The sequence below is a fragment of the Mchenga conophoros genome, linkage group LG10 (assembly GCF_057382185.1).
Source record: "Mchenga conophoros isolate Kocher_MC1m ecotype Shallow Benthic linkage group LG10, M_conophoros_male_GT1.1, whole genome shotgun sequence".
Lineage (NCBI taxonomy): Eukaryota > Metazoa > Chordata > Actinopteri > Cichliformes > Cichlidae > Mchenga > Mchenga conophoros.
In genome coordinates, this window is record NC_140535.1 from 18,114,734 (window position 1) to 18,136,025 (window position 21,292).

General features: G+C 41.6%; 3 protein-coding genes and 1 pseudogene across 8 annotated transcripts; all 4 read right to left on the reverse strand.

Moving 5' to 3' along the window:
* Window positions 1-559: 559 nt before the first annotated feature.
* Window positions 560-2,208, reverse strand: LOC146565717 (dynein light chain 2, cytoplasmic-like). 2 transcript variants are annotated; one of them, XM_085289051.1, is made up of 3 exons: window positions 2,072-2,208; window positions 1,374-1,514; window positions 560-1,280 (listed from the first exon to the last, which is right to left on the reverse strand). In XM_085289051.1, exons 2-3 carry the CDS (start codon window positions 1,503-1,505, stop codon window positions 1,143-1,145), a joined length of 270 nt encoding a protein of 89 aa, XP_085145177.1. In that variant the 5' UTR covers window positions 1,506-1,514; window positions 2,072-2,208; the 3' UTR covers window positions 560-1,142. The 2 variants fall into 2 exon arrangements, with proteins under 2 accessions (XP_085145177.1, XP_085145176.1); XM_085289050.1 differs by having other exon boundaries at window positions 1,374-1,518.
* Window positions 2,209-3,896: 1,688 nt separating this feature from the next.
* Window positions 3,897-9,968, reverse strand: LOC146565718 (serine/arginine-rich splicing factor 1B-like; annotated as a pseudogene). The gene is made up of 3 exons (XR_014894151.1): window positions 6,002-9,968; window positions 5,739-5,911; window positions 3,897-5,454 (listed from the first exon to the last, which is right to left on the reverse strand). The product of XR_014894151.1 is annotated as a serine/arginine-rich splicing factor 1B-like (transcript).
* A 149-nt stretch (window positions 9,969-10,117) lies between these two features.
* LOC146565719 (serine/arginine-rich splicing factor 1B-like) lies at window positions 10,118-14,548 on the reverse strand. 4 transcript variants are annotated; one of them, XR_014894150.1, is made up of 6 exons: window positions 14,110-14,548; window positions 13,441-13,643; window positions 13,165-13,337; window positions 11,504-11,819; window positions 11,084-11,172; window positions 10,118-10,729 (listed from the first exon to the last, which is right to left on the reverse strand). XR_014894150.1 is itself a non-coding variant. In XM_085289049.1 (4 exons), exons 1-4 carry the CDS (start codon window positions 14,298-14,300, stop codon window positions 11,607-11,609), a joined length of 780 nt encoding a protein of 259 aa, XP_085145175.1. In that variant the 5' UTR covers window positions 14,301-14,548; the 3' UTR covers window positions 10,118-11,606. The 4 variants fall into 4 exon arrangements, 1 of the variants encoding a protein (XP_085145175.1); XR_014894149.1 differs by having other exon boundaries at window positions 10,118-11,172; XR_014894148.1 differs by having other exon boundaries at window positions 11,084-11,819.
* Window positions 14,549-14,854: 306 nt separating this feature from the next.
* Window positions 14,855-20,890, reverse strand: pigs (phosphatidylinositol glycan anchor biosynthesis, class S). Its single transcript, XM_085289047.1, has 12 exons — window positions 20,633-20,890; window positions 19,276-19,415; window positions 19,068-19,179; window positions 18,894-18,983; window positions 18,694-18,785; window positions 18,245-18,485; window positions 18,025-18,167; window positions 17,826-17,940; window positions 17,580-17,725; window positions 17,387-17,487; window positions 17,097-17,307; window positions 14,855-15,375 (listed from the first exon to the last, which is right to left on the reverse strand). Exons 1-12 carry the CDS (start codon window positions 20,649-20,651, stop codon window positions 15,097-15,099), a joined length of 1,689 nt encoding a protein of 562 aa, XP_085145173.1. The 5' UTR covers window positions 20,652-20,890; the 3' UTR covers window positions 14,855-15,096.
* Window positions 20,891-21,292: the final 402 nt, after the last annotated feature.

Here is a 21,292-nt window from a genome sequence, read left to right on the forward strand (position 1 = left end):
GAAAAAATACAATAAAATAATTTATTTTTTATTTTTTCTGCTATCCAAAAGCAGAAAATTTCACATTAGGCAACTCAAAATTTTGAATTAGTTAAAGTAAACTTTTGCCTGCATGCGTAGTCAACTTTATTTCACTGGCAGACATTAGCTTCCACGTAGTTTGATTTGCCATTTATTTTTTCTAAAACTGTGCTTAACTTTACTGTAATTTTTTTTCACAGGAAAGCAAACGGTGAGAAAAGGCTGCAGTACACCACATTACACAAGAACTTAAGTGTTGAATAAAGGTGTTCATACCAAATACTAGCTTTTAAGATCATTTGAAACTGTACAAATTCGGTTTTTGCCTTACACACCGCATTGTAAATGCACAAAAAAAAATTCTGCATTTCCAAAAGAGGTACTCTATATCTGCCTATTTGCAGTTATGTCAGAGCACCTAAAGTTTAGATGCATCACAATGCTTCAGAATACACGGGAGATAAAGTGCTCGACAGCCCAACAGGGTGCCAAGCCATTAATAGCTCATGGAAGTGAAATGAATTTAAAGCACACAAAGCATTTTGAACCAATTTACTGTCGTCAAAGTCTTTCTGGTCAATATGATGAAAATATCACAATGACTACTCACTGAATTACATTCCCAAAGATCTACAACAACACTACAAGTGTCAACAGGAATGTTTAGGCATGTACAAAACCCTTAAAATCTCAGTATTTTGCATCCTTTATTTCATGTAAGCAACAGTCTCAGCATGGTTTGTCAGTGAAAATCAAAAGGATAACAAAAAAGGCTGTTGCTCATTTTAATTCAATGAAAATAAATTATACAGTCATGTGAACTAACATACAAAGTCTGTGCCACCACAACACAGCAAATTACTGGGAAGTCATGAGCCACAATGAGTCTGTTAGAAGTGCAGAGGCTGACTGAGTGCTGTCACCATAAGTCATTTTATATTGGCATTTTTCTATGAATGACACATCACCAGTCCAGGCATTACACAAGCTCAAAGCACCAGCCACTGTTGGTAGTGTTGCAGGAGACAAAAATAATAACAGGCTGAAGACGGCAAGAAATTAGGAGGTAGTCATGTAGCAAATGGGAGAAGAAATGCTGAAATAGTTTAAGAGCCCACGTCTCAGCCAGACTTGAACAGCAGAATAGCCACTTGACCCAGGTAGAAGTAGATGAAATGCTTCGTCTCATGTGTCACATAGCTGCCAAAGTTCCTCCCAACAATGCAGTGCCATGTGGGGTTGTACTTCTTGTCAAACTCCTGCAGGGGAAGACACAAGTTAGCATCTTCTTGGCAAAAATGCATGCAACAAGTTTGCGCTACTCATTTTACTTTGAAGCAACAGCAACATACCTTTTTGACATAGGCGGCGATATCCTTCTCAATGTTATACTTCTCCATGGCCTGCATGGCACAGTCCACTGCATCCTGCTGCATTTCATCAGACATGTCTGCGTTCTTGATCACAGCCTTCTTGTCACCCATGTTGGCTTTCTGACTGCAGGAGACAAAGCAATCTTTACCGTGTCCGCTCAGCTCTTACCTTCTCATGACATCACTGCTATCACACAATGTGCCTAAGGAAGCGGTCACTGGCTGCAGGGGTGCCTTTTATTTACTTTCATTTTGAATAGATGATTTACATGATTTGCAAGTGAGAGCTAAATGAAACCAGGACACTATCCAAAACAGCTGATGGAGATAGGCGTCCCTTTTATTGAGGTCCCTCGTGTAATTTAAGACATTAACATAAAGGGCCCTTTATGTTAGGATCACAAGAAATAGAAGCCATGCGTCGCTGGCATCATTATTTGGTAAATGTTGCTCGAATAGCCCAGTTTAACCATTGCAACACGCAGTATCGCTAATTTAACCCAACAACGGTGTAAGTGCTCCGATTACCAGGTTTGCAAATAATGTGCAGCAAGTAAGGTAAGAGCCTGAGAGCGTGCATGAGCACGCGGGGTACAGAAACCTCACCCCTCGCGCTGACCTGCTCACTGTGACAATTCGCAGCAAAGGTTAGAACCAAACGTGCATTTTACTCTTACCGTCTTTCAAAAAAGTCTTAACGTGCAACGGAGTGCGATGAAGGGACCGCGCAGGTTTTTCCTTTATTTATGCAAGGAAGTGTGCCCCCGTGCGTTCCGCCCTCCACTTCACATTCACCACGTGATTGGCTCGAGCGAAGCCTCCACCCTGCCAATGGCGTGGTTTTACTTGCGGACAGCACCCCGCATCTTATTTCCACCCAGAATGCAACGTTTCACCCGTTCCCTCCCCCAACTTGCCCCATTGATCCAGGTGATTGATGTGCAACCCCCCTCGGGCCCAAAATATGCACATTCATAACTAATAAAATAGTTATGAACAAGATTTTAGTTTTTTCAAATCATATAACAAACACAGGTTCAAATTGTCCTGGTTTGCTTTTTCTCTTTTTTCTCCCTTTTCCACAGTCCTCAGTACCTCACAGTAACATTAAATTATACCCGTTATGATCATTTTCAACTTCATATGTTTTATTCTTGGGCTCCCATTGCATGACTCATAATCATCCTTATTTATTCATGCTGGTATGACTGTAATTTTATTTGGTGTCCATTTCTACCCTCTTTCAGAAAGGTAGTGTAGATAACCAAGACCCTAAACTGAGGCATTGCAAATGTGCCCAGAAGTTTACTTTCACTTATCACAAGCATAAACATCACAGTCCTTTTGTGTGTTAATGATTTCTTTGAACTGTTCTTTTTCCACAGTGTAGTGATTTTACAGCATACATCTTTAATGATTTTAAAGAAACAAGTTGGAATTATTTTGGATTCTCTATAATCCACAGAGAGTCAATTTTGTGCACACACTCGCTTAAATCATTTAAGTTATGCTGAAAGTTCTACAGTGTTTTTTTTAACTTGATAAGACCTATTAACTTCTCATTGATTGTCACAATTGACTATAAATGGTAGTTTCTTTGCCAACACATAAAGTATTTATTTGACGGCAGTTGGTGGATTGACCAATGGGGAAGTCCAAGGAACTCTTCGGTGAAGATCTAAGGAAGAGGATTGTAGATCTACACAAGTTGAGAAGGTCTCTTGGAGTGATTTCTAAACAACTGCAGGCTCCAAGATCATGAGTTCAAAGTACATAAGTACAAGTCATTCAGATGTGTCACCACTTTTCCAGTGTCTGGAAGAAGACCCAAACTGTCACTGAAATTGGTTAGTACGTTCAAGGGAACCTCCAAGGCTCAAGCAGGCCATTAACTGGAACTGCTGGAACACCATGGTGACCCTGCAGGGTCACTGTCCACTGTCACCATTAACTGAGATGTCAAGCTTGACTGAAATTTCCAGCCATGAACAAACCAAATGCCTGGAGATCCTTCATACCCCGTGAACATACCCCACGGTATGACACGGTATGGCCAACCATAGTGATGGTAGCATCATGTTCTGGGGTTGTTTAGCTGCCACTGGTACTGGTACACTGCACAAAGTGGATGGAATCATAACGAAAGAGGGCTACCTCCAGATTCTTTAACTTCACCTCAAATTAAGAGCTAGATGTTTGGAACTTGGACCCAACTGGATGCTTCAACAAAAAAATGAACGCAAATACACATGAAAACAGGCTAACATTAATTTTCTGGAATAGCCTTCCAAAGTCATGACCTCAACCTCAGTGAAAATTTGTGGGATATGCTTAAAAGCTGAGTCCATGCCAGAAACCAACCAACAGAAGAGCAGTCAAATATCAGGCCAGAAATATGTCAGAAACTTGTAGACGTACTGTGTAATCTGATAAATCTGCAGAAATTGTACAAAAAAGAAAAACAGGAAAACAGGAAACTGTAAACTGATTTTTTATTGAAGCTTTTCAATGTACTGGAGATTATATTTATCCTAATGAATATGCATCTTCTGCAGAAAAGCGCTGACCTAAGAGAAATGTGACATACATAAAGTCACATTCTCCTGTAACCTCCCAGTCTCCCCACCCTCCGTAAGTGTGTTCATGTTTAGCTTTACCACTCTCCTTATGTGCGTGGATCCATCCTGCACCTCCCAGCCCTCCTCCTGGATTACACCAAGCTTTGATCATGTTAATTTAAAAAAGAAAAATAATTCTCATCAGGAAGCCTTCCCGTGTGGAAAGAAATTTTCTTTCTGCTGTTTGAAGGCCAATTTAAAGTTTGAATATTTCTACAAAATGTTTCCACTTTGATGGGGTTATGTGGACAGGGTCAGGGGTGGGGATCCTCTCCCGGTAAATTGCTCCCATGCTCCTGCTCCATGTATCCATCCTGAAGCCTAATCCTAATCCGGCTCCGGAATGGGGAGACAATGAGCCCAGTCCAGACCTTCAGAATACCAGCAGAACCAAAGAGAAGGAGGCAAGTTAGAATCACACCTTCAGGAAAATGCTTAAAGAAATGTCAACAAATACAGCTACCAGGGACAGAACCATCACAGGACTTTATAATGTTTTAGAAAAATCTGCAGGGACTACTGAGAAGAATCACTGGACTTTAGGGGCTTGTCTAACCTTGCCGGTATGAACTTTAGAATGTGAGCATGCAACAAACAAAACCTTTACTACAACCACAAACATCTCATTACAGTAATCAGCTATGTTCAAGCATATATTTATGGCTAAAATGGACTAAAGCCTTATCTTATGCAGATTTCAGATATAGGGACCACAGCCATTGGTGCCATATCTGACTCCTCCTCCTCCTGCTTATCCTAATATGAACAGTCTCCTCTGTTCCCATCCTATCCTGCTCCTCTGAACTCTGAACAGAGAAACACGGGAAAGGGTCAAAATACAATTTTATAAGCAATGCTGGTAACAAATATATGTATATTAATATATATACATCCATAACAACCCCAGTATAAAAACCAAAACACAAAGCATACAATCCACACACAGGTTGGAACTGGAAGAGGAGGAGTACACACATAGGAAGGGACAAGTTTGCAGGAAAAAGGTTTAGATCATTGTGCGTGAAAAGGGTGAGAAAAGGATATAAGTAAAGGGGACATACATAAACCAGGAAAATTCAGCTGGTCTAAAGCAAAATAAATCCCGCAACAGAAATCTGGGGGAAAAGAAACACACAAGAGATGCAGGAAACAGTTAACACAGCAAATGGTCCATGGAGATCTGTTCTGTGAAGTCTGTCGTCTCCACTCTGAGACGAGCTGGTGGGATGAGCTGGTGGTTTATGTCATAGGAGGGGCGTCTAGGTGCGAGAGCGAGAGCGGGAGCGTCGGGGAGAGTAGTGAGGAGATCCTCTGCTGCGATGTGGGGAGTAGCTGCGTGACCCGCTGTTGCTCCGGCTTCGACTATGGCTACGAGAACGTGAGCAACCGTAGCTGGGGCTGCGAGGGCCGTCCATCTTTATGCGAATGTAGGGCGTCTCACCCTGAACATACAAACAGAAGAGCGGGAATGGCAAAAGAGCTGCTTGATTACATTAATTGTGGTTAAAAACATTTGGAAAAGATTGCTGCCCTCTTACAAAGAATCTCCACGAAAGAAATTAAAAATGGTCTTAACATTGTACACCATCTGATTAGTGTCATTAATGTAGAATTTCACCATTTTCCTCACTCTCCCTGCTCGAAATTTTGTATCAGGACTTACCTTGGAAAATTTAAATCCTAAAATTTACTCCCAGAGCTATTCATTGCAGCGACCCTAACCTACCTCATGGGAGCAAAACTTGGTGTTATCCAATTTACGGATGGCGTAGGTCATGTCTTCCTTGCGTACAAACTCCACCACGCCAGTGCCATCACGGTACACGTCAGCATAACATACATCACCTGCCTCCCGCATGTGATCCTTCAGGTCCTGCCAACTCCCGCTGGGGGGAAGGCCTGACGTGAAGAATAGGGATGTTATAGGAAATGTAACACATTAAGGTGGGGAGGTAATAAGATGCGAGGTGACAAGATGCACGCGCCTACCTGAGACTATAACCCTGTACTCGGAGCGCCGTGACAGGGGACCATACCGTCCCCTTGGGGCTCCTAAAGCTCTGCCACCACCTCCCCTTCCACCTCCACTTCAAGGGAATTCAACACGCAGACGGTAGCCATCATAGTCGTAACCATCACGTCCATAAACAGCATCCTCTGCATCCCTGAAGAGTGATACTGACACTCCTCGGAACATGACAGAGGGTACCGACTTTTGACTTTTGGACTACTGAAGACTCAACATATCACTTTAATGTGTTAACGTAAAACTGAGCCAATCTAACAACAAGCATACAACTTTTTCTTAAGATTCAGAGAGGCAATTTGATGGTCTGTTTTCATTATCTCATTTGTAGTGCAGACGAATTAGAGTAGTCTTGTTGTCCAGTTTACCCTCAATGATAAAAAAATGGTAAGGACAAAACAGTATGCAACCACAGACAGTATAAAATGTGTTGCCACCTACTGGCTTCTGAAGTCTGGGTTAAAAAGCTTGGAGGTGGGGATTTTTGCGCAGTCAAGCTGGTGCTTTGAAATAGGATGTGAGGAAAGAAGCTTCTCTTTGTGAAACCACATGCTTAAGTGGTTAGCCAATGAGCATTACCTTTGTGAAACTTAGTATGAGAAAGATTTAAAACCGTGACTCAATTTTTTAAATTCGGTATTACCCCAAATGAGTGACTGAACCCATAAACTCAGCAAAAAATTGCTTAGAAAGGTTAAGTAAGAAAGCCAGTTTCCCGTAGATTTACATAGGAACCCAAGTATTTTGAAACTGCAGTTATTGCCCCCTAGTTGGCAATCAAATAGAATGCAGATTTAATTGCTTTCACTTTTCAGACTTGCAAAGCACATCTGTGTTTTATATTAAACCCATAAATAACCGAAGGCATTAAAAATATTGCTTCACCCAAAATAAAATTGCAACATTGGTCTTAATTTACTTTTACAACATTATCTAAAATTGGCATAATTTTCTGAGGACACTTCTTACATGGAGAGACCAATACAGCTGTGTAAATAAATCACAGTGCACATTAATTAGACATGGGAAGTGTTTTTAGAGAAACGTCATTTCTTTATTAAAACACTCAGACCCCATCAGTCCCAGTGTCACTCTCCATGGTGCTGAAACAGCAAACTATGTTCTGTCTGTTCAATCATTTTTTAATTGAAACACACACTTTTACAGAAAAGCTGGAAATAGAGCTGACCGCCTACTTCCAGTGGTATGAAGGATTTCATTAAATACAAATGGGAAATATCAGGGGGACTTACAGGGACGTTTTCAATGAGGTTTCAAGATATCTTGCTCATCTTACTTCATAATTGCTTTATTTTACTTTTAATATAGTGTTTACTTAATTAAAAAAAATTATTTAACTGTTTTAGCTAAATTCTAGTTACAGATGTTTATTTTTCTACTGATAAGTTCAAAGAACAACTCTCCTGTAAATCATTTTGAAGATAAATAGTTTAATTTGGTCAAACTTTGTGAAGCAAGTGCCAGGGATACTACTTTAAAAGGCTTTGCAAGGTTTACTGTTCAAATTAATCTGTTTATTATAATCTATATAATAGGGTCTTTGTGCAGACCTTTGAAAACATCTCTGGATAATACAGGTGGGAGTAGACCTGTGTACCTGAGATGACCATATTACAAATATCTGGTCACTATGGCATAATACAGAGCCAATAAAATGAAAACATCTGAAACCCAGCAGTCTGTATCCGGAACCTGTGAAACTAGTTGGTTAAAATCTATGGAAACTCATTTCTGCCACTTTCTAACTCATATTTTGGAGAAATAATACCAGAAACTGAAAAAGAATAAGGACATTTTGAGGTATTAAGTTGGAGTTTTGACTTATGAATGGCATATGTCAAAACTCTTTGTTTCTTCCTCCTTAGTGGTAGAAATAAGATTTCATAAAAAACTGAGCTTATAATTTAAAACCAATATTATCTTATTAACACCAGGGGCAAATCTACAGGGGGGGGGGGGAGGGTTCAAATATCCCCCTGGTGTAGAGCATTGCCCCTCAGCTTTTATATCCTTAAAATACTTGTAAAAACTAATTGCTTATTTATTTATTTATTGGGAGGGGGTTTTGTTGTCTCATTTATACCTAAAACTGTCTGTTTTCTTAGAAGAGATAATGATACAATATATAGTTTTAAAGTGTTTTTTGTGGATATTTTGTTGACTCCATACACATACATTGCCCCAAAAGTAATAAATACAAATAAAAAACAAAACATTTTTAAGCACAATTACCTACAATTGTCACCCAAATTAACAATGACAACCATTTCAATATACATGCTTATTCTGAAGTACAATTCTAAAGTGTGGGCATTAACATGAATCTCTTTGGCTTTAAAATCACCTTTAAAGTCTGTCCTGATATTTCGGTGTAAACATGAGTTAAAATGTGGCACTGCAGCCCACCTCGGGTCCTCAAATTCTACGAAGGCAAACGGCGGACCTCCTCTCCGGTTTTTCAGGTCAATATCGCGAATGATTCCATATTTATAAAACACGTCCTAGCGTGCTAGCGCTAGCAGCGAGCTAGGGTGACAGTTAAACGTCTGCGGCCCGAACAAGCAGTTAGGGGGAAAATAGATAAATAAAGACACAGCTTTTATCTGTAAAAACAAAATATGTGCTCACAGTTTGACTGGACTGGTGACATGAGTGCCAATACTGAGGAAGACCATCATGACACTACTGAATGGAGACCAGGGACAGCGTACGTCACACGCACACGTAATAAAGCGGCAGACCGCTTCTACAAGTGCGAGACAAAACGTGATCTTAGATAAGAGAGCGAGAGACAAAATAGTTCTAGTATTTATACAAGTCGTGTTTCAGCACCCACTAGATTTTCAGCCATCACAGTTTAAACGTGCTGGCACAGACACAATCAAATACTTGCATTTTTTTTCTTTTAAAGAAATGCCTTTATTTAAATAGGTATGTGATGATGAGACAAGAAAGCAGGAAAGACTGAAGCTGAATACGAACCCAGTTGCTATAAATGACCCTGAGGCTCAACTACTTAAGTAAACCAACACCTGAGGAAGTTATTGAATAATAATGAATATCGTTAACCCCACTCTCAGACCTGGACAAACGGGAAGAGTTCTGTCAGGAAAGCCATTTGGCATAAAATCTGTCCAAGACCAGATTACCAACAACTGCCTCCAGAGCTGTTGCACAATAATGTGCCTGAAGATGACAGAAGAGTGGGGGAAGATGTTAATCTTTTCTTCTCTCACTGCCTCCTAACACTAACAAGAGACAGCACAAGCAAAGAAGACAGAAGGCAAAGATGGAGGTGGCAAAGTTGAAGTTAAGAATGTCATTGAAAATTACCAGAATGGACAAAATTAGAAAGTAGTAGATCAGAGGGACGGCTTAATTTGAAGACAAAGTTAGGGAGACAAGGCAGAGATGGTTTGGACATGTGCAGAGGATGCATAGTGGGACGATTGTAGTTCAGGGGGTTGAGAAGCTTATCTGTAACCGGAAGGTTGCCAGTTCGATCCCCAGCTCTCTGTCCTGGTTGTGTCCTTGGGCAAGACACTTTACCCTACCACCTACTGGTATTGGCCAGAGGGGCCGAGGGCACGATATGGCAACCTCGCCATTCAGTGACTGAATTGTGAAGCGCTTTGGGTGCCTAGAAAAGCGCTATATAAATGCAATCCATTATTATACTAGACAAATGAAGATGGAGTTGCCAGGCAGGAGTAAAAGAAGACCTCAGAGAAGATTCATGGATGTAGTGTAGGATATACAGAGGACTGATGTCATAGAGGACAGGGTGAGATGGAGGCAGATGATCCATTGTGGAGACGTCAAAGTGGACCAGGCAAGAGGAAGAAGAATGAGGCAAATCTGGCTTCATCATAAGAGACAAAGAAGTGTAGAGTGCGGGACTGAAAGATCTGAAAGAGGTAGCACCTTGGCAAACAGTGCTCCTGCTAAGCTATGAGATTTTTAAGACAATGAAATTAACAGCAGCCACCTAGAGGAATATGTTCAAATACTCTGTACACACCAGTTTTAATGCAGTGAAAGAAAAAAGTCAGTTCATCTAATGTTGTAGAACGTTTTATTAAAAGAGAATAAAGCTTTGAGATAATCGAGATCATGTGTAAGAAAACCAGAAGTCAGCCACCGCTAGAAAAAAAAAAAAAACTGGACCAAAAAGAAAAACAAAAGGAAAAAAAAGATACAAACCACATTAAAGTTACGATCCCTTGTCTCCTCCCAGACTTCCCTCTTCACCCCTCCCTCCCTCCTCCACTGGTAACGGTTTTCCACTATTTACCACTCCTTACGCGTGTGGATCCATCCTGCACCTCCCAGCCCTCCTCCTGGATTTGATCCATGCTTTTCTCTTCTTTTTAATTATTTAAAAAATAAAAATAAACGGTGCGGCACTGTGTAGCCAGTAAGTCTGTCTGTGAGGTCCCACACAAAAAGGGAAATTTTGGAAAATTCGAAAGCCAATTTTCTCTGAATATCGCACTACAATGGTTCCGGTTTGATGGGTTTATGTGGACAGGGCCAGGGGGTCGGGATCTTCTCCCGGTAAAAACGCTCCTATGATCCTGCTCCATGTATCCATCCTGAAGCCTAATCCTAAACTGATCCTGAATCCTGATCCAGCTCCGGAATGGTGAGACAATGAGCCCAGTCCAAACCTTCAGAATACCAGCAGAACCAAAGAGAAGGAGGCGAGTTAGAATCACACCTTCAGGAAAATGCTTGAAGTAATGTAAATAAATGCAGCTACCAGGGAGTTTACTTTGAGAAAAAGGAGAAAACCATCTATAATCAAGCCCAAAATACAAAGATTTACTTTGTATGATAAAGGATGATAAAAAGCACCAAACCCCCCCCCCCCAAAAAAAAAACAAAAAAAAAAAAAACAAAAAAAAAAAACTTAACTACTGAAAACATTCAAACTGGGCCCTATTGTCAGATTTATGCTTTTTGAAAAAAGAAAAAATGAACAGCCTTATAATTTCACAGTTGACAAGGCACAGCCATCATACCATTGGTGCCACATTTGACTCCTCCTCCTCCTGTTTATCCTAATATGAACTGTTTCCTCTGTTCCCATCCTATCCTGTTCCTCTGAACTCTGAACAGAGAAACACAAGAAGGTCAAAAAGACAGCAGTATTTCGCCTGAAGGAAGTAAAAAAAAAAAAAAAAAAAAAAAAAAAAAAGAAAAAAAAAAAGAATCTTTGCAAATGAAGCAAAAAACATTCAACACTCAACCAGGACAATCAGGAGAAGAGAGGTACACAGATGAATTAGAGATGACACAGCAGAAGCAGAACACGTTTTGAGAGAAGAGAAGAAATAATGGAGCAAAACTCGGTCATGTGCACGCTCAACTGGTCTGCAAAAATTAGAATGGAAAATAAAACTGCAGGTGGGTTGGTGTCGGTTAGGGAAGGAAGCACACACCATGACAGCATACATAGGTGACACACGAGATGATCCTTGATGAATACACAGGATTCGTTGAGTAATGTGAAGATTTCCACTCTGGCTCTTAGGTCAGGCTTGCCTAGGTGCGAGAGCGGGAGCGAGAGCGGGAATGGGACCGGGAGCGGGAGCGAGAGCGGCGGGGAGAATATCGGGGAGATCCTCTGTTGCGGCGTGGGGAGTAGCTGCGTGATCCACTCTTGCTCCTGCTTCGACTGCGGCTACGAGAGCGAGAGCGACCGTAGCTGGGGCTCCGAGGGCCGTCCATCTTCACACGGATATAAGCAGTCTCACCCTGAACACAAACATGAGCACACATCACCGACCATTCCTTTTCCTGTTATATGAAACCCACATACAGAAATAGCTAACCACATTTTTTCCTGGTTGATGTATTAGTCATAAATAAACAGACATACTGCTGCACAACAACCCCAATCCACACATCAGAATTTTAAATTGCATTCATAATCAGCCAATTCATCATTCAGTAAGATCGTTTCTGTTAATATAAAACAGATAAGCCAATTATTGATTCTTATCACCAGGAAATCTTTACAGTTGAGCATTTTGCTTTACTTACTGCAAATTAACTGTCACATTCCTTACAATGTTTAAGTAAGCTTTTCAATGTCTGTGTTGGCTCTCAGTCATCTGGGTAATGGTAGTCTTAACAGCTTTAAGAGATTGGAGATAAAGGAGGAAGAAAAAAAAAAAAAAAAAAAGGCATCAAGACTTCTTTAGGTTTGCAAAGACGTTTCACTTCGCAGCCAACAGGCTCCTTCAGTTCTAAGTGATCCTGAAGGTCTCCTACCCATCTGTGGTAGCAATAAGGAGCAAGAAAAAGCATCAGTGCCAACTGATTCACAAGGTTGGAACGATGATTGGCCAGAATTTGGAGGACGCTCAAATTGCTCTCCATCTTGGACAATCCATCTCACCCACTCCACAATTCTGAGGTAAAAGAGTTAGTTCTCCCTCAGGCCGACATTCCTGACATTTTCTGTGAAACTGTAACTAACTGTCTTTCTGTAACAGGCTAATTTTTATTCTTTATCCTGCCGCTGTAACAAAACAATTTCCCTTGTGAGATCAATAAATGATATAAAACAAATGGTGGAGAGTCCCGGGTAATTAAAGTGTAGCAGCATTTGTTCCCTTTGGCAGCGGCTCCAAGTATCATTGACCCATTACTGATCATGTGAGTCAGCACATGAGCCAAGGTGGGTTAATGCTACATTTTGTTCTCAAGGTATGCTGCCTATGAATTATTTAGTTCCTGGGTCTGGTCTGACTTTACAAGTGGCACATCCAAGTTCAGGGGGTGTTCCAGATTAAATTTCTGACTGGAAAACAGAAATTCTGACTTATTCAGGAACACACCATAAATATCTGTAACTATTTGTTTTCCGTTTGATTAAAGGTGAAACCTCTTTGCAAGCCTAAAGAAGTCCAGTTGTCACCTTTTTTTCGTCTTCTTAAGACTAAGCTTTTCAAGTTAGTCCTTATTAACTCATTCACTGCCAGCCATTGGCAGTGAATGAGTTAAACCCATTGACTCATTCACTGCCATTGACGGCTATAGACGTCAATGGCAGTGAATGAGTTAAGAGAGTCTGACAATGTGAGGATTTACATACCTCATGGGAGCGAAACTTTGTGTTGTCCAGTTTACGGACGGCGTAGGTCATGTCTTCTTTGCGTACAAACTCTACCACACCAGTGCCATCACGGAACACATCAGCATAACATACATCACCTGCTTCCCGCATGTGATCCTTCAGGTCCTGCCAGCTCCCGCTGGGGGGAAGGCCTAACAAGTAAATAACAACAAAAGTTTTGTAAGCTTTACACATACAACTACACACTTTTAAACTAGAGACCACAACCTTCAGATAGAAAAATACACCACTCACCTGAGACAACCACCCTGTTCTCCGAGCGTCGGGATGGGGGACCATACCTTCCCCTTGGGGGTCCCATTCCCCCTCCTCCTCCCCCTCCTCCAGCACCACCACCACCACCACCACCTCCTCTTCCACTTCTAGGGAACTCCACACGCAGACGGTAGCCATCGTAGTCATATCCATCACGCCCATAAACAGCATCTTCAGCATCCCTGTGAAATCGAACAGTGAAATGAATAATCTAATACCAATAATGCAAACAAACATGCAGTTTTACTCGCATCTCAGTCTTTGTCATAGACCATTTAAAAATGGGGAGGAAATTAGCCTCTTATAGTGGACTTATAGATGATAGATAGTTTGTTAAATCGTTTAATTGGTATCTTGATCATTACCCATCAGCTAAAAAGTGGTTTGGTAGTAGCCCATTTGCAAGCACATTCACAGGTACTTAACGGGGTAAACCGCCAATTAACGTGGCCTCCTGCAGGCCTCAACAACACACATTTCACGACAATCCAAAAAGAGCTCCAATTACTCGACTCAAACCTTCTCCTAAACCAAATTCTTGCTACAGGTTATATCCCGTCAACTCGCACGTTGTGTCCCCTTATTTGGGTGTAGCTGGCTAACTGTGGAGATAACAGGCAGACGTGGCGGCGGAACAATGCGGCTCACCTCGGGTCGTCGAACTGCACGAAAGCAAACGGTGGTCCTCCTCTTCGGTTCTTCAGATCTATATCACGAATACTTCCGTACTTGTAAAATAAGTCTTCCACGTCTTTTGAACGTATGTCGGGAGGGAGATTTCCCACATATATCCGACAGTCGTTACTCCCCGCGGGTCCTCGAATAAGACCGCCAGACATGATGGCGCAACGCGAGGGAAGTTAGCAAGCCGGCTAATAGATCAACTTTTGGTAAAAAAATGACTAGAGTGGCGCCTAGATAGTAAGCGGCATGTACGAACTACGCGTTAGAGATTCGGTTTAAGCTACACCTTAATAAAAATTGAAACACTTCGAAGCGGAATTCAAACAGCGAGATAAGCAAGGGCTAAAAGTTGCAAGCAGAAGCTACCGATAACGGATTCTTCTTCACAGGGTACGTCTAGCTTTAAAAGGCGTATACCGCCACCTATCGGAGAGTGGGGTTACAGTTTAAAGCGTAACCCGTAACCTGAGCCACAGCTGTTCAGATGGTAGGGTTATCTACCAGTCTGAAGCTCAGTGGATTGATCTATAAATCCTCGAGGAAGATCCTAAATCCAATTGATTAGAGTGTGAGTGAACGTGTTAATGTTAGAAGGCGTTTAGGTATAAATACCGAGTGTATGAACAACTGTATAATTGGTAAATGTGCTCTGATTGCTCAGGCGCCCAGCCCATTGTACCAGCCCATTAGGTATTGTGCAACAACAAAAGACGGAACTTTAGTTTTTATTTCTTAATAACATGAGAAATAAAATAAATAAACTGAAGCTTTCAGCCATGCAGTGTCAAACAGTCGCTGCAATCACTCAGTACATCAGGCATAAATCCTTGTACAAAACAATAGGAGTTGTAAACCCCAAACCACAATGGTTCACATGAGCCTTTTCAGGCCACTAACGAAATGGTTTGTTCATACAGTTTCTTTGTTCTTCTTCTCCTGCTTGAGTGCCTCTTATTCCTTTTTGGCTTGCTTTTCTCTGCGTCTCTGCCTGGCCTCCGACACTATTTTCAGCATTGAGAGCAGAATAGGCACGCACATGGGCAAGAAGAGTGGTATGTAGATAGCAAACTTCTGATCGTCTGGAAAGTAGAGCAGGTGAAGGAGCGAAGGGTCGAAGAATGCTTTCTCCGAAGCCAAGATGGCCTCTTTGCTGTACTGCAGAGCAAAGCCGAGGTTTCCGACCTCCAGCTCAGCCATGGCCAGCTGCAGAGACGTGACAGCACTGGACACCTGCATATTAGCAAATTAGATCACAGGTTATGTATTATTATTGTTATTATTATTAAATTAGAGGAGACTACCTAATTGTTAGCCGTAAGATACCACTCTGATACCGAGACTGAAATGGCCTTTTGTTTTATTTGGGTTCATTCGGTTTGTCTTTGTGTTCATATATGCAGTCTTCGTGTGATATGAAAGTGTTATTTTTTGGTTTTCCATAGGGCGATTTTTTTGTGTATCTTTTCTTTAAAAAAAAAAAGAGGCATTGACAAAATTTAGAGTCAGAATTTCTAGGTGTGCACCCAAGTGGCAAAAAGCTTCTAATTTTGTGGCTTCAGGTCCTCATCTTTGGTTTTTGCATATGATGTGGTTCATCAGGTGGTCGCCTCCAGTTCACTTTGGAGCAGTTCACAGCTGCATGTGATGCAGCAAGAATGAGAACTAGCACTTCTATGTCTGAGACCACAGATCTATGCCAGGTGGAGTGCCCAGTCAGGGTTAAGCTCAAGTTGCTGCCCCAAATGGGGGATTTTTCAGTATATCGGGCTCTTGTTGAGTGAGATGCAGACAGAGGCAGACAGAGGGACAGGTCTGCAACTTTGTCCACTAGCTTCTCGGTACTAACTCAAAAGAATGAGAGCATGGATATAAGCAATATAAATGAGCTTTCTCCGAATGTTGGCTGACCTCTCCCTAGAGACAGGCAAGGGTTTCAGTCATCTAGGAGGGGCTCAGAGTAGAGGAGCTGCTCCTCCACATTGCAAAGAGCCAGCCAAGGTGGCTCAGCCATCTGACTAGGATCCCTCCTGGGCATGTCCTGTTCCTGGCCTGTCCTTCTGGGAGGATGCACCAGGGCAAACCCAAGACATGCTGTAGAGATTACATTTCTTGGATGGCCGAGAGACCGAGGGTATGCCTCTGTGTTCCCCGGGCTGCTGCAATGGCGATCTGGACACGGATAAGTGGCAGAAGATGCATGAATGGGTTTTATTATTCTATTAGTTTAGGGAGAGAGGTTCTGGGTCCCACAGCCTCCTGTGTGGCTGGCCTGGACTCCTTCCATGTTTATCTTACCGTCTTCCAGGCCTCCAGACCTTCATTCTGTTTAAATAAAATAAGTATTGCTGACAAATTCAAACTCTGGTGTGGCATCCTCTTTATATGTTGCAGTCACTGAGATTAATTGAGCTTTTTGGGGTTTTTTTTACTTTTTGAGCTGGCTGTGACAACAGAAATAGTTTCTGATTTTGTTTTTTATGTTTCTAATTTCAGCTTATGTAGTGAGATTGCTGATGTTGTTCCTGACTTCCCCCAGCTAGGATCTGATTGTACTACATTAAACAGATGCTCTTCTGGCCAATCTTTGTTACCTGCCAGTGCAAATGAACCAGAAGCCCCTCAGAGTAGAAGCTTACTAACTAACTTTAGTTTGCGTCCTCACTACTATGTCGCTAGTACAATAATACAATTATTAAAAGAAGGATGAATTTTGGATTTTTGTCTTCAGGTGATGAGCAGGAAGTATCTTGTTTATTGTTGATTAACTGACAATAACAAAGTATTTAACAACAAAATAAAGTCACATATGACAGTTTTAAATTTAAACTGAGAAACCAAAACAATGACATAAATCTCCAGAATCAAAGTTAAGATGTGTTAAGAAATCTACGCACATGCACAATTTTGCTACATGGAGCAAACGCATAACTACTAAAACACCTTCACCTTACCTGCTGTGCAATGTTGTCATTGATAACAATGTTGCCTATCTGGTCCAGCAACTGCGCCAGAGAGGTGATGGTGGTGGTTGCTGTTGCAATGTTTTCCACACTACGACTCCACATGAGGCGATCCAGCTCCCAGTCAGCTAGTCCTGTGCTACCACACGGTGCCACGAGGAAGCCAGGTGGGGGGCTTAATGACTGCACGCCCAGCAACAACCTGACAGGACACGGCACATGAAGGTTACTTTGTGTCGAGAGGAAAGAAAACGACTGCCGCACTGCGGGTTAACACTTACCGAAGCTGGGTGAGGAAGACTCCCATCACTTTAGCCATGTTAATGTTGACGTGAACAGGGAACTCCGTCTCCGACCCATAGAAACCATTCACGTTATAAACCTGCAAAAACATGGATAAATATAGGTTACAATACCCAACATAACAAAATAAACATGCAGCTCTCCCTCAGCGTTGCTCTTCGTTCTTCTTACCATGATTCCACCCCACCGTGGAGAGTGAAACGCATTGGAAGGGACTTCCTGTTTCCTGTGATCGTGGATGTAAAGGGGTGAATGACGAATATCCGGGACATACAGCAGAAAATTTAACACAGGGTTAGAAGATGCCGCATTAGAGCCTGGAAGTCAAACGCAAAAAAAAAAAAGAATTAAAACATATTGTATTTAAATACAGCAGAAAAAGCTAAACCATGATCATTTAAAAAAGCAGACTTTTACCAAGTCTAGCCTCCACCGGGTTGATGACATGTGCAAGGCTGTCAGCATTGAGCGTGTAAGCCTCGAAGCTGCTGTCAAAGCGTGGGGTCACTCCGAGCATGGTGTAGTACAAGGTCTATAAAAAAGGAAAGGTAAACCTTAACTTCCAATAATTGAGCATCTTTTCTTTGTCATAATAGGGACTGTGCATTAACAGCACCTGAGAGTCCATGCTAAAGTTAGCCAGAGGGGACAGTTTTGTAAGCAAAGGCTGGATGTATGTCTGCACGGCACCCTCAATGTCCCAGTGCAGCTGGTGTGACTTTGGATCAGGGTTTAGCAGACTGAATGTGATCTCATAACCTGACAGGAAGATAAGAACAATCAAAGAAAAGACACAAACGTGTTCTCAGAGTTAAACCTGGAGCCAAATTACCAACCTGGGCTAGATTTGAAGGCTCTCATGCTGTCAGCAATGCTCTCTTTGTTGCCAGGTCTAAAACGGACTCTGTCGCTGAGTGCAACAGTGATGTCAGTGTGGCTAAAAGACATCACTTGGAGCACCTGCTTGATCTGGGGCTCCAACTGAGCCAGCAATTGCTCTAGTGTCTTGCCCACTCTCATCTGGGCGCTGATACGCACCAGGGCTGTCCTTCGCTGACCGATATACACATTCACATCCTGAAAGGCATGAAGGTGCAATGCATACTTTATTATCTTTGTCTTACCTGGAATATAACAAATAATTAATTGTTTCAAGCTCTGCAGAAGGTACTCTATTTACAATCTGTGACAGTAAATTATATTTTCTTCATTATCCTTTTTTCTAATAGTAATTAGCATGGAGTGATCACACTCATGAAATACAATAAAAAAGCTTCAGTTTTACCTCAGGCAGCAAAGAAGAGGACTCCGGGATCACATACACAACTAAAGAACCGCACGGACTCTCACTGAGCATGTGCAGAGACAGATCTGCTTCTAAAGCAGAAAAATTATCGTGATTATCAGCTGTGCTTTCTTTGAGAAAAAATGTCAAATGTCAACATCTGAAGTACCACAAGTTGGATTTGACAGGCTGCTGCTCACCTGCAGCAGTCGGCTTTTTCAGGGCATCTTCCTCCATGATTGTAGCTGTGCGGTACTTTGTTTCATACCTGTACCTCAATGTTGTGTCCTCTGGAAAGAAAGTTTGAGAGTCAAACGACCTTGCAGGCTTCATATTCTGTGACCGCAGAATCATAAACTGCATGAGCAAATCACCATCCACTGTATGTTCCTCATCCTGCGTCTGCGTCAACGGGACCTTTTTCTGCTGTTCTGGCGTGACGGTGCCGCGTGCAAACACAACCTCGACATCAGCGCTCAAGTGCAGCTGCAAAATAAGAAATAACGTAGAGATAAGAATGTATTACACAAGGAAGATCAATCAACTACAAGGCATGAGAGATAAATGGAAACACTAAAAAACCTGCAGTTTAGCCAGATCTTTGATCTGACTGACAGGTAACCAGGCACGGTATGTCTCAGTTGTTCGCCACCACAAAGGGACTCCCACAATGATGACAACGGCTGCTATGGATAGAGCAGCAAGCTGACCTCGTCGACGCTCTGGGAGACAAACACACAGTATTGTTGTTTGAAAGATTTTCACTGATGATAAATCTGCTAATTATCTATCAATTAAAAATGGAGTACAGTAGAAATTAAAGTATACATTTGAAATACACCCATTTTAAATTAAATAACAGCTTAGTTAAAATAAACACTGTTTCACATTAAAATGACTAACTGTAACAATCGATCTATTACCAAAATAACTGCAGTAAAACTTCATTTAAACAGATAACTGACCAATTATTTCAGCTCTAAATGCCGACATTCAAACCTAACTTGGGATTCAGGCTAAAACAAAATCAGATCATTTATATAAGCACCAGCAAACATAATCAGAGTTTACCATGGTGTTTAAACTAAAAATACTCAATTGTTAAAAAATGAAATAGTTTTGGGGTTGTTGTTTTTTTTTGCTTCTGGAAATCATTGAACAATATGTTAAATATAATATTTTAAAATAGGTTACACGCACTCACTGGCCACTTTTTTAGTCACAATTTGACATCAACAGCATAAAGGTAGGGATCCACCTTGTCTTGTATCAACAGTACAGGCATCTGGTGGTGTAACTGGTGTGGGGGATATGCTCTTGGCCCCTTAGCACCAACTGAGCCTCGTTTAAATACCATACTTGAGTTTTCTTGCTGACCATGTCCACCCCTTTGTGACTACAGTGTGGGATCGAACTCAGTAGTCTCACGGTGTACCTAATAAAATATCCGGTGACTGTATATTATGACAGAGGATTTTATCCCAATCCTTGACCCCTACGTACCCTCGATATGTCCAGACTGGTGACCACTGACTGAGTAAGACATTTGTGTCTATCATGCTGCATCAACTACAGTGTCTTACATGGTTGTAAACGAGGCTCAGTGTAAACATTAGGCATATTACTGCCCTTTGTGGAAGCTTTACTATCGTAAGTATTCCTTTAATTAAAAATATATATTTAAAAACACAAAACAAAAACAAATCATGTAGTAAACAGCAGGTGTTCTTGCAGTGGCAGGGCATCACCCCTGCAACTGGGGCTAGCTAGCCATTAGCTTCAAAGGGTCATAACATGGAGAAAGCGGCTCCTGTTAGTCCGCTATGGTTGCACTCTGTACAAAGGTTCATGTTTAATAAATCTAACGTAAACCAATGAAAATGAAACACTTAATAAGAATTAAATCATTTACACTCATTTCAGTTACGAATCTACTCACCCACTTCCGTGATAGCCATTTCTTCCAATGAACTGGGAGGGAGCACTCGTGGATGCCAAGCAGCCAGCAGCACCGATCACATGACCAATTTTTAAACGTATCTAAGCGGTTCTTCGCGTGAGGACGAAAACAGAACCGTGGTTCATACAGATAGCTTACATTAAATTAAATAGGATCAAATATTTGCATAGACATCTGTCTGCCCGTATAGTTCTAAAAAGGTGTTAGGGCTGTACGTTGTTGTGCAAAGGATTGCAGGAGTGAAAATGACCGTCGGCGCAACCTGTAAAAGAATTAAACGCACAAACACACTGTGATAAATGTGGGTATTCAGCGCCATCTGTGGTAGCTTTAATTACGACAGGCTCAATTCATCTTTGTGAATGCATAAATTCCTTGAGCAACCAACAAAAGTGAGTATGCTTAGTGTTATTTACACAATTAACACATATGATCCTTAGTCTGCTGCCCCAGCAGCATGCCCGCAACATGTGGAAAAACAAGTCCACCACAGCCCTGTACTCTATCTCATCACTCTCGCTATTGCATCCAACCACCACAGACTCATTATAAAACTGATGAAGATACCAGGTCTCTGTGCAGTGGCTGAAGTCCGTGGTGTAGAGGGTGAATAGAAAAAGGGAGAGGACAGTTCCTTGT

Excerpts from the sequence above, each read along its gene's own strand:
- LOC146565717 (XM_085289051.1), bottom strand. The coding sequence starts at position 1,505 with ATGGGTGACAAGAAGGCTGTGATCAAGAACGCAGACATGTCTGATGAA. Across the intron at positions 1,281-1,373 it reads TCGCCGCCTATGTCAAAAAG|GAGTTTGACAAGAAGTACAA; the intron begins GTATGTTGCTGT and ends CTTCCCCTGCAG.
- LOC146565719 (XM_085289049.1), bottom strand. The coding sequence starts at position 14,300 with ATGTCTGGCGGTCTTATTCGAGGACCCGCGGGGAGTAACGACTGTCGG. Across the intron at positions 13,644-14,109 it reads GTGCAGTTCGACGACCCGAG|GGATGCTGAAGATGCTGTTT; the intron begins GTGAGCCGCATT and ends TCGATTTCACAG. Across the intron at positions 13,338-13,440 it reads GAACAGGGTGGTTGTCTCAG|GCCTTCCCCCCAGCGGGAGC; the intron begins GTGAGTGGTGTA and ends TTTACTTGTTAG.
- pigs (XM_085289047.1), bottom strand. Across the intron at positions 18,984-19,067 it reads TGAGGAACATACAGTGGATG|AGGACACAACATTGAGGTAC; the intron begins GTGATTTGCTCA and ends CTTTCTTTCCAG. Across the intron at positions 18,486-18,693 it reads CCTCTTCTTTGCTGCCTGAG|GATGTGAATGTGTATATCGG; the intron begins GTAAAACTGAAG and ends CATGCCTTTCAG.